This window comes from Lactuca serriola, unplaced genomic scaffold (genome assembly GCF_051521515.1).
Source record: "Lactuca serriola cultivar US96UC23 unplaced genomic scaffold, Lser_US96UC23_V15 Lser_V15_Un203, whole genome shotgun sequence".
NCBI classification, from domain to species: Eukaryota; Viridiplantae; Streptophyta; class Magnoliopsida; order Asterales; family Asteraceae; genus Lactuca; species Lactuca serriola.
This window is the reverse complement of record NW_027629762.1, coordinates 1-16,365: the sequence shown is the minus strand read 5'-3', so window position 1 is coordinate 16,365 and position 16,365 is coordinate 1. Positions and strand designations below refer to the sequence as shown.

The 16,365-nt window shown below is 38.2% G+C and overlaps 1 protein-coding gene and 1 long non-coding RNA gene across 2 annotated transcripts; one reads left to right on the top strand and one right to left on the bottom strand.

Annotated features, from left to right (window-relative positions):
• The first annotated feature begins 98 nt into the window (after positions 1-98).
• On the top strand, positions 99-1,669 carry LOC145078549 (uncharacterized). Its single transcript, XR_013694096.1, has 2 exons — positions 99-369; positions 1,373-1,669. It is a non-coding gene; the product is annotated as an uncharacterized LOC145078549 (long non-coding RNA).
• Positions 1,670-2,219: 550 nt separating this feature from the next.
• Positions 2,220-16,271, bottom strand: LOC145078547 (TMV resistance protein N-like). Its single transcript, XM_079023054.1, has 10 exons — positions 16,117-16,271; positions 13,753-14,353; positions 12,178-13,276; positions 11,864-12,085; positions 4,435-5,238; positions 4,278-4,344; positions 3,595-4,166; positions 3,321-3,475; positions 3,010-3,116; positions 2,220-2,723 (listed from the first exon to the last, which is right to left on the bottom strand). Exons 2-7 carry the CDS (start codon positions 14,265-14,267, stop codon positions 3,733-3,735), a joined length of 3,141 nt encoding a protein of 1,046 aa, XP_078879180.1. The 5' UTR covers positions 14,268-14,353; positions 16,117-16,271; the 3' UTR covers positions 2,220-2,723; positions 3,010-3,116; positions 3,321-3,475; positions 3,595-3,732.
• Between the last annotated feature and the right edge of the window lie 94 nt (positions 16,272-16,365).

Genomic DNA, 16,365 nt, shown 5'->3' with positions numbered 1-16,365 from the left:
CATTTTGATATTGAAAATAAAAATATTGATTATGATATGTTTTTTCTTTTTCCTCTGTTTATTGAACAAGTAAAAACTTGATCTTGGCAATGCTTCATCATGAGAAATGAGGTTGGGATCTGAGTAACAAACAATTTTAAGTTAGGATGAAAAAGAAAAAAGAAAAAAAAATGAAAATACCCTAACAAACGCCAATAATGAATCCAAATTCCCAAACACTCCCTTTCCAACAGCCTTGTTCTGATTTACTCCCTTGTTATTGAGTCTTGACAAAAAAAAAAAAAAAAAAAAAAAAAAAAAAAAAAAAAAAAGGGAGGAGATCAGAAGACGATGATACGGGATTCCAAAATCCTGTAATCCGACTATCAAGTAAGTGAGGAACGATTCAGATGACTCCAATTCGACCTATATTATTATGTACATCGGTCCCCCAATACCCTTTCCATATCATCACACTCGTTCTCCCATTCTCTGTCAATGCAATTGTTCGCCATTTATCTGTTTTTGATTTCATCTTATGCTGTTTTCCTGTTTTCTGTTGAATAGAGGAATCGGCCCTGATTTTAACATCATCAATCTGCTACTTTATGCATCTGGCTTCTTCGGTTTTTCCCATCAAAGGAACCAATTATGCAAATTGTCTTTGATTCGAGATCTCTGTTTAGATATGCTGTTGTCCTGTTGAATATATGATACCCAAATTTATCTGTGATTTTCCCATTAAAGGGACCAATAAGGCAATTAGGCCGCTATATTTTCCAATTCCAATATGGTTTACCTTTTACATAATCCAAAGTCTGATCTGTATATGTTTACAGTTCACATACTAATTAATATCATTATCAATGAGTTACTGACTTATTAGGCTGTGTTAGTGTTTTAGTTCATATAGTACCAGAAGATTCCAAAAAAGATGTACATTGAGCAGCAAACAGAAAAGTAGGGATTCCCTTCCTATTCATTAGCCCAAATTATCAGAAAAAAATGTCATTCTCCCTTGTAGTTTTACTGGATGAAGAAACTCCAATCTAGTTATTGTGGCTTTTAGCCTTTTATGTTGAAGCTGATTGAATGAATTTTATATGTTTTGAACCCATTTTGATCTATTTGTTTATCCTTCTTTATCTTAATTTAGTTACTTAAGTTGATAGCAATCTAGTTGGCATTGATATTCTGCTGATTCCTAGTAAAATATATGAGATCCTACTTTTCCAATTCACAATCCTGAAACTTGATTGCCATTTATTCCAGAAAAAAATGAAATGCTATGGAAAGAATAATTGGATTAAAAGTCGAAAAACTGCCTATAATTGGTCCCCGAAATTAGTTTGAAAATTAAAAGTTTATTTTGAGCTTTTTAATTGTATGCCAGTGCAAAATATGTTCTATGCTGAAGTGGGATCCTCTAATGGCATTATTTGATCCAGCTCGGGATATATCAGTGATGTTCAAACAGTAAGAATTTTCCGTGCTCTTTATCTCAAGTTTGATTGAAAATAGTACAGGTTTTGTAAGGAAAATATCAAGGTAGTAACAACTAACAAAGTTTCTATTAGACTAGGAAACAAAAAATTATTATATGTATTGTATTGTATGTTTGTAGTTCTCGGGGTACCAAAACTGTAACATTTGTTATTATATATATCATAGTGTATGATGAATTCGAAAATGTGGTGTTCCTCAATGAACCAAAGGAAACATATCCTACACATGTCGTTCCACCATATTAAGGCTCCACTGCTACACTAGACTCATGTGAAAGCTCAAATAGAGAACCTTCATCTACCTCCTGCTTGATGACTTTATTATTAGAGAACAACACAGAAAAAGTCATTGTGGTAGATGAAGTGTAAATGTTCCAACCCTAAACAACAATCTACCAAAAAGCCTCCCTGGATTCATATCTTCAATTGCAAGACTGAAAAAGTAATCTTCAATAGCATTATCCTGCCATGGAAAACAACACACTTATGATTCATATGTTTGGGTTTATATAATTACTCATCGTATATTGAGATGTTGGGTTCAATTAATAAAGTTATAGTTTCATTTCGAAATCATTATTAATAACAATAACCCAATAGCTTAAATCTTTGTTGCACTCCAAAGATGTCTAAACTAATTCAAAGCTAAAAACATATACATCAACATTTTCATTGCATATTCCAGAGCTGTCCGAATGATGTGCAGGAAGACAAAGATGAAATAATGTTCTGAAGTTGAGGAAATAAGCAGGTTTCATATCAGATTATCAGGTGCTTTGTGCACATTAACTTATATAGATTGTAAAGCTACACTAAAGTTGCTCGATAAGACCAATACTCAAAGCCACAACAAACAGTTTTACCAATATATCTAAAAACAAATTACAGAATAAATTAGTCAGACTTTTTACACAGGATCCAAAGTTTTTATATGTTAATTAAAGAAACATTTGATTTATCTTACAACCCCTCCAAAGCTCTTTTTTGCAAGCTCTCGTACGATTGTAGAACAACAAGCTACATGGGTTGGAAACTGACTATCGGATTTGCAGGATAACACACGAGATACGACCAACAAATAAGGTGCAACTTATGAGAAAGACAATTGGGCCCTTCAACATTGTTGGTGAAAGAAGAAAGGCACATAGAAGGAACCTTAGCTTCTTGTTTTTAACAAGCTTGGGAATACATGATGAAGACCTTTGATGTATTTATTATCTCTTTAATCATGTCATTTGCCTGCAATAAACAAATAAAATGATGCAAGGGTTGAGTTAGAATATATATGATAGGCTGATATGCATGTCTACGATAGTGCTGAACAGCTTCATTATGTGGGGCACTTCATCAAACCAATCATGTAATCCACCGAGCACCTCTATTTGGTCAAGGTCATTGACATCATTGAAATAAATTACAGTATTTCTATTATTACATAACCTACTTCTCATCTTGGAGTTTTTAACTAAATAGCAGTAGTTGTAAAAAGTATTTACCAAAACAATGTAGTTTGTAAATTATTTACCAAAACATGGTAAATAGAAGGAACCTTGGCTTCTTCATGTTTTTGACAAGCTTAGGAAAAAGTGATGAAGTCCTTTGATGTATTATCTCTTTAATCTTGTCATTTGCCTGCAACAAAGAAATAAAATGATGCAAGGGTTGAGTTGGAATTTTGATAATACGCATGTCTATGAAAGAGCATTAGCCTCATTATGTGATAATAAACTGACACCATAGATCACATCAATCATGTAATCCACCTAGCACCTTTAGCTGGTCAAGGTCATAGACATCATTGAGAACAATTAGAGTATTTCTATTACATAAACCTACTTCTGATCTTGCATCTTCTTGCTCCCTTGATGTGTTATGTTAGACTATAATATCGTGGTAGTTGGAGGCAGTTATATATGATGTGCCTTACAGGTGATTGTTCGCTCTGCTGTGAGTCACACCCTGTCATGATATAGAGGTGGTGCTTTCCTTTGCTGTATAAATACAAAGTGTAGTCATATGAATTAGCTAAAGCTTATATACCAAGCATTCTCTTTCAATACTCGATGTATCTTACAGTATCAAAACCTAGGATCAAATCAGGAGTTTTTACCTTGATATGCAATCACCTTTGCAATCTGTTTTTCAATGTATGATGCGCAGTGTAATCGCATTCATAAATTCAGAGTGCAGACTATATGAACCGGCAAAGAGTTGAGAGATATATGGGTGTATGGATCTGATAGATGTTTTATTTCCATATAATATTGATAGAAGACTTAGAATTATCTTGGATCATAAATTCCTTAGATGCATCATTTGCCTCATCCCAAAATTCTGAGCAATCTGTTGCAAATTTTCTTGTTTGCACCGGATCATCTTTACTTTTTCTAGGAACGAGCTCAGCTGCAAATGAAGTCCAATACCCCTTTATGGAAAATGAAATGATATTGTATGATGGACTCAATGATGTGGTCTGCCTCAATGAACTAAAGGAAACATATCCCACGTGTGTCCTAACATCTCCACCATATTCAGGCTCTGGTACCTCATTGGATTCCTGCCAAATCTCAAACCGAGAATCTTCTTCATCTGGATCCTGCTTGATGCTTATATCCATCCACATTGTTAGGTCCTGGGTAACAATACGTATTAAGAACCCACAAAAGTCATTGCACCAATCATCTGGAAGATGCAGTATAAACGTGTCATCATGAGATTGAATATGCTGGGTATATAGGTCCCATTTAACATGTGGGTGACGCTTTGTAAATGTTTTTCCCCTAAAGAACCTACCTACAAACCCCTTTGGAATCTGCTGTTCAAGAACAACATTGATAAAATGATCTTCAATAGCATTTCCCTGCCATAAAAACACATTCATGTATTTGTATGTTTTGATAAATATATGATAAAGATCGAAATTCAAAAGGTACGTAGAGTAGAGGCAAACCTGGAGCATGGAGTCTAGTAATATCTCACCAACAAGTGGACCTACTTTCTTGTCCCCCCGAAGTGAGACTTTCCACAACCATTTACAGTTTGAAATATCTCCAATGCTTTCAAGTGAGCCACAAAAATCTGCTATGACAACGGCCATACTTGATGGCAGCTCCGACAACTCTACAAGTCCTTGGCACCATGACACGTTGAGCCATTTGAGCCGAGGAAGTCGGAAGCAACTAAAACTTAATCGTGAAAACTTATTTCCTCTTAGATCGAGCTGTTGCAAGTTGGGCAACTCTAAAACATTAGAGCCTAGGTCTTTATCTCGCAAGTTGAACCAGTGCAGATCCAACTTCCTTAAGAAGCGGAGTTCTTGCCAGTTGTTAAAAAACCCTAACCGACATAAACATTCTACACCAGGAAGATTGCTGCAACAATTAACAAAAAATTTTGGACAAGATTCTATGTAGGATGCAATTTCATTCCCACTATTATCCAAATCAAGATGTGGTAAATTCTCCATTTTCTGTTGTTGGATCTTTGGAAACTTAACAAGTTTGAGGTGTCCTTTGAATGAAAGGGTATCAAGTTTCTTTATTCCCCTAATCGGTGGAAACATCTCAAGACTGGGACAATATTCTATAGATAAGAAAACAAGCTTTTCCAAGCATCCAAACGATGGATGAATTTCTTCTAAATACCCACATCCATTAAGAATGAACCTTTCAAGATTTGGAAGTCCAATAAAATCTGGTGTCATGATTAGGTTATTCATATCACAAAGTTTCAATAACTTCAAATTTGGCAGCAACTGTTTAATAAAAGTGCAAACAAGTCAAAAATGTATAAAACGTGACAAGATTTGAAGGAAAATGGCACACACACACACGCATAAACTAGTTCCTTCCATCCACATATGGAAATCAACTGAATCAACTGAAGTGTTCAGTTATTTAATAAAATATCTATAAAACATATAAGAAAAACAAGATAATAATAGATCTTTAAACCCAAATCAGTGTTATCAATATTTTATAATGGTCTTTAATCAACAATGACTAATAGATCTTTAAACCCAAAAGGTAACGTAATGGGTGTATGAGTTGGCTGTTCTAAAAATAAATATATGAGATGATAACTTGTTGGAGGATGGGCTTTACATAAATACCATGTACTACAATGACTAATTAATATGTCAATAAACAATTTGTTTTTTGAAAAGTTTATAGTTATGAAGACAAATGGTATTCATAGAATAAAGGTCCAAGCTTTTTAATACTATAGATACTTGAAATTTACTCTGGATTAGTCATTTCAGTAATTCATCAACTTTGTTTTCTGATATGAACCCACCAAAGTTGACAAAAGTCTATCAGAGGCGCAAGAAGCATTCTCCGGGGGCTGTTTAGTACTTTTCGTAATTTAAAATATTTATGGTAATTATATGGTATTTGATTTTGTTTAGGATTTATCCTCTTACTTGAACCATGGGAAAACCAGACACCCGATCTGATACTGCCGCCTGAAACCTCAACAAGGATCCGACTCTTGATAAGAATCTAGTAGATTTTCAAACACAATCACTGGAGCGGTTCGAGAAGGTGGATCAAGAATTGGTGGAGATGAGGGCAGAATCGGAAAGTAGACAAGCAATTAAGAAATAATGGCCCTCCTACTTAGGGCATCGTAACCACCACCACCACCGCCTACGCAACCAATTCCCCAGGTGACCCCTCCAATTGTTACAATCACTAAGGTGGCTGCTTCTATTCCGCTAAAAACTGCCTCCAGGGGTTGGCAACAGCCACCAATCATGCAACCACACATGCAATCGCAACCCCAACCTTCTTACACGCCACATCCTCCTTTCTGTTCGATGAACAAAGATTCCTTGGACCACCTCCCTTCACCCTGGGGACGGTTCCAACAATAGCAAGTTTAAATCATACACCGGTGATGGATGGGGGATTGAGATCAGCACTTTCCAAGAAGCAATCACATGGGACCAACCATGGCAGCCACCAATCTCTAACCAAGGGCAAGGAAGGGGCCACTGTGAAGGCAACGACGTATATGGGTGGGTGTACAAGGCGGAACGGTTTTTTGCAAGGTTTTGAAAACCGGACCGGACATTGAACCGGCCGTCTTACTGGTCCGATGGTTCAACTGGTCCGACCGGTCCTAAAACCCGTAAAAACCGGTGTATATATATATATATATATATATATATATATATATATATTAATGATCCATAGTCTTTGAGGTTTGAAAAGGATTATGTTAAACAATGGGACAATCCTATAGTATCCCACATCGAAAGATAAATAGAATAAAAATTAGTTATTTGGAGTATAAAACGTATGAAGTAAAGGTTTTACATTAAGTAATCCTTATACTTCCCACATCGGTTGGAAGTAAAAACAAAGGTAGCCACTTGCTTATATAAAGAAGGGTCATGCAAATTAGTTCAGCCGGATCCATGCGTTGGGTCCATCAACCGGCGTTTGAAAGTTTAAGTTTTTTTTTTTCTTATAATTTATAAAAACCGGTTTTTCGTTGGTTGAACCGGGCTGGTTGAACCGGTTTTTTGGTGAACCGGACGGTTTTATCCGGTTTGAAAACAAACGGTTTTTAGGCTTGAGAAAACCGGTAACCTGACCGGTTCCCGGTTGAACCGGTCGAACCGGCCGGTCCGGTCCGGTTTTCAAAACATGGGTTTTTTGATATGCAGGGCCTAACCACATTAGGAGAGCGATTACAGACAGTAGTGTTGTGCCTAGAAGGTCCGGTACCAGCTTGGTACCATTGGAATGAACATGGGACACCATTTCAAAGTTGGGAGGAGCTTAAACTCAGGATATTGGAACGTTTTCAGACTTCTTAAGTGGGTGACCTATATGAGCAGTTTTTAGCCATCAAACAGGAGGATAGGCACAAAATTACATGGGGATATTTGAACAGTTGGCGGCTCAACTAGGGGGCATTCGCCGGAGGGTACTTTCGTTAAGGGACTTAAGCCAGATTTGCACAATCCGGTTAAAATGATGCAACCTACAAGGCTTGGACAAACGATTAAGTTGGCCTTGTTGATAGATGAAAGTCGAATGAGTTAATATGTGGGGCCAAACAAGGGCAAGTCAAGAGCAATGGGTAACCATTCTGCGACGGGTGGGGAACGACAACATGGTTCGTAGGCCCTCAAGGACACCTCAGGTGCAACTAACTACTAGAGCCCCTTCTAAAAGAATGACAAACGCGGAGTTTGCAGATACTAAGGCCAAGGGCCTTTGTTTCTGCTGTGGTGGAAAATTTGCATCTGGCCATCGTTGTCCTGACAAAACCCTTTTGCTGGTCGACGTTGAAGAGGAGGAACCCGAGAGGCAGGAGCATGTGCACTTGGACATGGTCTCAATGTCGGCGAGTTCGATAATGGGATTCACGACACCCCATACGATGAAGCCGTGTGGTATGATTAGTGATCAGGAGGAGGTGGTACTCATTGACAATGGTGCCACCCATAATTTTTTTGTCATTACACATTGTAGGGTGATGTGACCACGTCCTCCGGTAATCTGAAGCGGTGGCTCTGGGCGGTTACAGAGTAATCTTGGTCATTCCGGGAGACCTGCAAGGTCACAACAGAGAAGAACAATCTCTCTCTCTCTCTCTCTCTCTCTCTCTCTCTCTCTCTCTCTCTCTCTCTCTCTCTCTCTGAGGGAGGAGCTCTTGGAAAAATGCTAAAACGGTCAAGTTAGTGGTTGAATTGAGAGTGTATGGTTAGAGCTGAGAGAGAATGACTTACTCTTTAAGGTGGCGGAGGAGACCTTTTATGCTGGGACCTCTGGCCAATACATGGGACAAGGTCGTCAGCTCCGATAGGATCTAGTGCCTTGATTGATTAATCGTGCTCCTTGTTGTGCCAGAGCTGACGATTGGTTCAGGTAATAAGGTAGTAAAGCTCTGAGCATACTCCTTGTCGCTTGGAGTCATTGGATTTGTCACGGAGTGGAAGGCCCCCGCTGAGGGCTGAGCCTTCAATGTGGGCGTCCGGCTCTAGAGGGACGCCCGTGGCGCGAGACTTCGTTTTGGCGGCTGCAGAGTAGCTTGGTCTGGCGGTCTTCCATGACGCCTTTCAGCAGGGCTGGGCGCAGCTTCTAGCCCGTGCTAAGGGCACATTATCATAGGGCTTCTAGGCTAAGCTGTGAAAGGGCTTCGCAAGATGGGGGTTATGATGGGGAACGAGAAGTGAGATCACAATAGAGGAATATGTAAGGGTATGGTATTAACTATTAACCCTACTTGAATACCAGTTGGTTAATGACTTTTACCCCCTTGGAACTGGGCAGCAACAATATCATATTTGGCATGAAGTAGTTGCATACGTTGGGCGATAAGAGAGTGAATTGGTAGGAATTAACAATAACCTGTTACGGTAACCAAAAAATGAGTAACATTGCGAGGTGAACCCGACCATCACTATTCTAGAAGTTCAGTGTTCGAATCTCAATCCCAAGTTCATCCCACGCTCGATGAACTCGGGACTGAGAGCGTTAACGTTCGACCCTATCGGTTCCCACAATTACAAAAAAGCAAGAACGTACGACTAGTGGATGTGATGATCACAATGGAGATCATACAGCTGAGCTCTAGCCCATTCTCCAATCCATTTTTACTTGTTAAAAAAAGACAGCAGTGATGCTTCTATGTAGATTATCGTGCCCTGGCAGTTTTGGACAAATTCTAGATCTCGATTATAGACGAGCTATTGGACGAACTTCACGGGGCAGCGGTTTTCAACAAACATGATCTAAAATCAGGGTACCATTAGATTCGGATGAAACCGCAAGATGTTCCAAAAATGGCATTACGCACACACGAGGGACACTACAAGTTCCTTGTAATGCCTTTCGGGTTGACAAACGCTCCATCGACATTCCAGTCGTTAATTAATAAGGTTTTTTACCCTTTGTCTTTTCAAAGATATTTTGGTTTACAACAAAACAATGGAAGAACACCGGGGGAGCACCTCAAAGTCATTTTTGGCTGCCTTAAAACCGAGAGGTTGTTTTTCAACAGAAAGAAAAATGTGTTTTTGACCATGGGAGGGTGGATTATTTCAGTCACGTCGTGACCAAGGATGGGGCCATGGCTGATCATCTGAATAAGATTTTGGCTATGTTAGAGTGGCCGATTCCCAAGACTCTTCGAGAACTTAGTGGGTTCTTGGGTTTAACCAGTTATCACAGAAAATTTGTGCAATGATACAAAAGAAAATTTGCAAGAGCCTTAACAGATCTTTTAAAGAAGGATAAATTTGTTGGGAGTAACGAAGGAACCCATGCATTCCATTAATTACAACAAGCCATGACTCAAGTGCCCGTTTTAGCCTGATTTCTCCAAAAAGTTTACAGTGGAGATGAACGCATCTGGTCAAGGGGTAAGGGCAGTACTAATAGAAGAAGGCCAACCCGTAGCTTATTTCAACCGAGTATTGGGTAGCTAAGCCCAACTCAAATCGGTATAGGAGCGCGGGTTAATGGCAATTGTACTGGCGGTACAAAAATGGTGGTCATATTTGTTAGGACGCCAATTTACGGTATTGACCGATCAAAAGAGCTTGAAATTTTTGCTTGACCAGGGTTTGGTGGCCGGGGAACATCAACGCTAGAATTCAAAGTTATATGGGTTCAATTTCAAAATCTTGTATTGACCTGTGGGAGAGAATGGCGCTGTTGATGCGTTGTCCAGAGACGCGGAGAGGGAGTTTCCTTGTCGGCATTAACGGTTTCTCGGATTAGCAACCATGCTGACTTGCTGGCTAAATTGAGCCTTGACCAGCACATTTATGATATTCAGGCGAAAATTGATTCAGCTGCTGGTGACATGGATGTGTATGAGATCAGGAGGCATGACAGGGGCATGTGTTGTATAAGGGTATGCATATGGGTAAGCTGGTGATTCCACGAACATCTATCTGGGTCTCTCATGTGTTTCACAAATCGCATGCCGGGGCAAGTAGTGGTCATGAAGACATGTAAAAGACGTACCAATGCCTTTCTAGGGAGTTATATTAGATTGGTATGAAGAGGGATGTGGCAAAACCGGTGGTTGAATGTGCCAGATTTCAGTGCAATAAGTACTCCCATTTGGCACCGACAGGGTTGCTCCAACCGTTAAAGCTACCAGAACGGATCTAGGAAGATTTAACCATGGGGTGTTCATCAACCATTTTTTGAAGGAGCTATTTAAGGACTCGGGTACAACCCTAAAATGCAGGACCGCGTACCATCCGCAAACGGATGGCCAGACATAAGTCGTCAATAGAAATTTGGAAACATACTTGTGGTGTTTTTCTTCCACTCAGCCAAAGGAATGGGTGAAATGGCTACCATATATGGGTTGCGTATTGGTATAATACTTCATACCGCTCTTCTATTCGAATGGCCCCATTCAAGCTACTTTATGGACGAGATCCACCGCATTTGATTCGATATGATTCTGATATTGTTGTCACATTTGAGGTGGACAGATATCTACAAGCAAGGGATGAAGTTCTCAAGGAAATTAAGTTGTATCTGCTCCGGGCACAGTAGATTATGAAGACTCATGCTGATGGTAATAGAAGAGATGTGGAATTCGTGGCTGATGACTTGGTTTACTTGAAACTATGACCATATCGGAAGGTTACGGTAGCTAAAAGCACAAACGAGAAGTTGGCTCCGTGTTTCTATGGGCCATTCCAGGTTCTGACTCGAGTGGGCAAAGTGGCGTATAAGTTAAAGCTTCCCGATAATGCTTCTATTCATCCGGTTTTTCATGTTTACTAGCTTAAGAAGGTTGTCGGAAGTCAAGAGGTGCTCACAACCCTTCCCGAGGAATTGACTGCCACGGATGATGGGATGCTGGTTCCAGAAAAGGTGGTGCGAAGCAGAATACAGCGAGGTGTTGAGGAATGGTTGGTCCAGTGGAAAGGCTTACATGAGGAGAAAGCAACTTGGGAAGAGAAAGAGTCGGCTCAGCGACAGTTTCCCGAGTCTTACCTTGAGGACAAGGTGATATTTCAGAGAGAGGGGGGGAGGGGGTTATTGATATGAACCGACCAAAGTTGACAAAGGTGTATCAGAGGCGAAGAAGAAATCAATAGGGGCTGTTTAGTACTTTCCGTAATTAAAAATATTTATAGTAATTATATGGTATTTAATTTTGTTTAGGACATATCCTTTAGGTAGGAGGCTTAAATAAGGAGGGTTAAGCCCCCATTAGGGTTAGACAAGTTTTTCACAGTTTACATTCTGTTTGGAGACTTCCTGATTCTCAAAATTCAGGCTCCCCTTTATTGATTAATCAAAGCATTAGGTTATCTTTGATTCTGTTGTTAATCTGGTCTTATCATTTTCATCTATTAATTAAATAAAGTAATAAACAATACAAATTACCTTACAACCCTCCCAAAGTTGTTTTTGCAAGCCTTCGCACAATATAAGACAGCAAAGCTGCCTTAGTGGAAGGTCATTAGACAATGATAGTTGACCACCTCTTGAATCCATATACCGAAGGTTCTTCATGTTTGCAGAGTAGACCGTAGGAAGATCTTGTTCTTGTTTTTTTGTTGGGTGAAACCGAAAATCCATTTTTATTGCTTCGATCTTGTCAAGTTCCTGTGATAGAAGAACAAAATGGTATCAGGATAGATTCAAAATTTTTGTTTATACATAAATAATACATCATGCAAAGCTAGCTTAACCATTACCGCAGTTGCACCCATAACACATATCTTAAAAATATCTTCCCTCTTCCAAACTCTACTATGTTTTTCAGGATTCTTGCGGTGTTCACCTCTAACGATGTGGTGTCCCATTTCTTGCACCAGATCATGCATATCAAACCTTCCATTGGAAATAGTTATGAGAGCCTTTTGTATCAACACCTTCACTCCTATAACAGGATGAAAACCACAAGCATCAAGCATCTCCATTGCCCTATCTTTCTTCTCCCACCTAAAAAAACATGCTATATCAAGAAACAAGTCTTGCTCAAGTGGTTTAAGTCCATCAAAGCTGACTTTTAGCGCTTCCAAAATATTATCATCCGGGATGTCTTTCAGTCTGGCTAATGTACTCCTCCACTCATGAATGTTTTTGTCACACAAGAAAGAACCGATTACTGTAAGTGCTAATGGAAGCCCACCAGCATAAGAGACAACCTCTTTAGAAAGCTGCCCGTAATCTTCCGTCCATCTGTAATCCCGGCATGCATGCTTGCAAAAGAGCTTAATAGACTCATCATCGTTTAGCAAGCGAATATTGTGCATCACATCTACTCTGTGTGCATTTAATAAATGCACATCTCTTGTTGTGATTATTATTCGACTTCCTTCACCAAACCAATCATGTGATCCAGCTAACGCTTTTAGTTGGTCAAGCTGATTGACATCATCTAGCACAATCAAGACCATTTTGTGGCACAACCTATCCTTTATCATTTGTCTTCCTTCCTCAACTCTCTCTATTGTCACTTGCTTTTGTTTCAAAACACCAAAAATGATTTTCTCTTGCAATTTTTCCGATCCATTTTTGCTTGATTCCTCCCGGATATTTTTTATAAAGCAGCAACCATCAAACTTGCTAGAGATTTCATCATAAATAGCAGACACAAGAGTAGTCTTACCACCACCCCCGACCCCCCATATTCCAATCATGCGCACGCCACCTGAGCCAATTTGTAACTTTGATTTCAGATCTTGCATGCGAGCCTCTATTCCAACCAGGTTTTCATTTGCACTTTGAGTTACTAGATGCAGCCTACGAGAAATTGTGTCAACAATTTCTTTGATAACCTTTGATTCATGCCTACACGTTGGACATACAAGGATAATCAACACATGCTCACATTGACGAAAGAGGTAACGTTTTTCATGTTCCATGAAATAGAAATAAGGGATCATAATCACCATTAAAATTTAATATTTTAAATAGAAGTTGAAAAGTTAAATTTAAAGGTAGTTTGTAACAATTTTCTCGGGAAACATCGAAAATAGTTTCATATAACAAAAAGTGAAGCAAGATGGATGTGTTGCGGCTTGAAGCGAGGCATCAAGTATGCTATTAGAATCAGAACTTAACGAAGTCCATCAAAACTTAATTTAAGGTTATTCATAATCCTAGGACTTGATACATATCTTTTAACTTTACCAAAATGATAAATTGATCTAGTAGAGCCTGTGATTATCTAGTTCATCAACATCATCGAATAATCAAAACATTTAGATAAAAACTTCTAAGATACAAGTATACATGTGTTTCACAAAAACAATGAAGAAAATTACCCATTGGCAATGTGCTTGGATTCCCATCCAGAAATGTTACTTGCATCCATGAGTGCTTTTCTCCAAGATTCAACATTGTTCTCGTTCTCCAACTCATGTTTGGAAAATGTTTCTCCATATTTTCTCTTTTGTTTTCGCACATCAGATGGATCCACATTATAAAATATGGGCAAAACGATTTGGTTTCCGGTATCCTTGCATTTCATGATATGTGCAAGTTCATGTAAGCACCATGAAGAATCTGCATAGTTTTCAGAGAATATGATGACAGCAATTTGTGATTCTTCTATAGCATTCATAAGGGATGGACCTATCGATTCACCCCGAGGAAGTGTTTCATCGTCCTTGTAGGTGTAGATGCCTTGTTGTTCAAGAGCTGTGTAGAGATGATCTACAAAGGTCTTGCGGGTATCCTCTCCTCTAAAGCTAAGAAATACATCATACTTCCATGATTTAGAAGAAAATACCGGAGCGGAAGGGGAAAATGATGATGATGATGATGATGATGATGCCATTGATGTGTTGATATGTTGCCAGTATGTGGTTTGAGCACCTCAATGAAATGAACTTTATACAGACAGATGTGAGTTTCCAATAAAACCTGTTATCATATAGAAAAACCTTGTCAGAACTCATAATTGGAGTAACCGGTTACCACTAATTTAGGTGATATCAGTTGGTTTTAACACAATTACATTATACATACTAATATTTTGCTTATAGCTGTATGTTGAGATTTTTCTGAAAAGACAGGGTGAAAATTTCCCAACACCACCAAACTTTAGCATAATCCCTTTCTGAAATCTTTACTTTGCAAGCTTATACTTCAATTTCCATAGGATTTGTTCCTTTAATATCTTCTTTCAACTTGAATCATTTTGAGTATGTGGATGCTTTGCCTCTACAACTTGACTCTTCTCTCAAGTCTCTAGATTGGTTAACCACAAAGTGAAGATAATGGAAAAGTAAATATAATTCCCTTATCTTTATAATCAATTTTCATAGTTTCAACATTTAACCACCACACTTTTACATTGTACATTCTCACACCAAATTTATTGCATCACCTATGCTATTTGTCAGATAACTTATACCCCAAAATTTCACCAAATACATAAATACCATCTCTGACCTACCGTTCCATACAATAAAATATGGAATAAAGTAATACACCCCAGGGATTTTTACATTAAATAATGATATACACTACATCTTTTACCTAGAGTATATATCTTGGTTAACAATTCATTTGTATTGCATTCAAATTTCAAATCCAATGATTCACTAGTATAGTGTGAACAAAGTTGACCACTTTGGTACAAACCAATAATAATGTCATTACACACCCAGCATTTACATTGTTTACGAACAGCTTCTCCTATTTCATGCACAGGGTACACTCAGAAAGTCAATCGAAATTATGTTACTTAATTTCTTAGTTTAGCGGACTCTATCTATAAACATGATTCCAGGTGTTTCTTAATGAAAAAACAAGAAACTTCCCATCAAGACATGTCTATTTACAGGAAAGTTACTAAAAGTATGGATTTCCTATAAACGGTCCCACACTCCCACTTTCATCTTTAAAATCATGATCTTCCAATAATTTTACACATCATTGCTGCCACTTAGTCATTCTCTATGGATAGAAAGGGATATATTCATATTTATAGATTGATGTCAACATCTATCTCTCCTAGGACAGAGGACACTTATAGCCTTCAAGATTTTTTCACTAAGTCACTACATTACAACTTTCAAAAGCCTACCATGTACAAAATTCACACTCATAATCATCATAACGTCTTCATTTACCATTGTATAATCATCATAAGGTCTTCACAAAGCTTACCTTTATGACCTTTTGCTTTACGGCTAAAACCCATAACTTGTATCCGAATAAAAAAATTTAGTATCTTTATTGAATTCCCCAAGTATTTGGTTCTTAAACGTAGTGAAACACAAATTCAAATAGTGCCAAGCTTACTTGGATTTGCTCAAAAAACACAGCAGCGCACAACGGACCAATCCGCCTATTATATTTTATTTTTGTATCGACAACTCATACACATATCATTAGGCTCATTTACTTCCAAATTCCATTCGTTTATAACATACACAACAGCATACTAACTTCACGAATTGCTTAATTTGATCATCTAACTACACTAATTCAAAAGCTTCACAGCTTTGGACTAAATTAGGTCATAATACGATTTCTCACATTCCGAATTGACATTTTTTTCACTGTTTGATTAAATTTACTTAATAAGTTATATAAAAACATCATTAACAGCTAAGCGCTTCCATTTCTTTCTTATTGATAATTTGTGGCTCATCAAGTTATCAGTTTAGGGAACATACCTCAAATTCCCAGCAGCACCAAACTTTTAGCAGACGCGCTCACTAAGCTCTTCAGTTTGCAAGCTTATACTTCAATTTCGGAAAATTCCTTCCTTAATTTCTCTTTCGAACTTGGATCAATTTGAGTAGGTCGGTATCTTTTCTTCTATCGTTGACTACCCTCTCTCTCAGTTTTAGAAAGAGTAGGAAAAAAAGTAACTATAAATAAGAGAACATTACAATTTTGTTCTCTGAATAATTTTTTAAAAT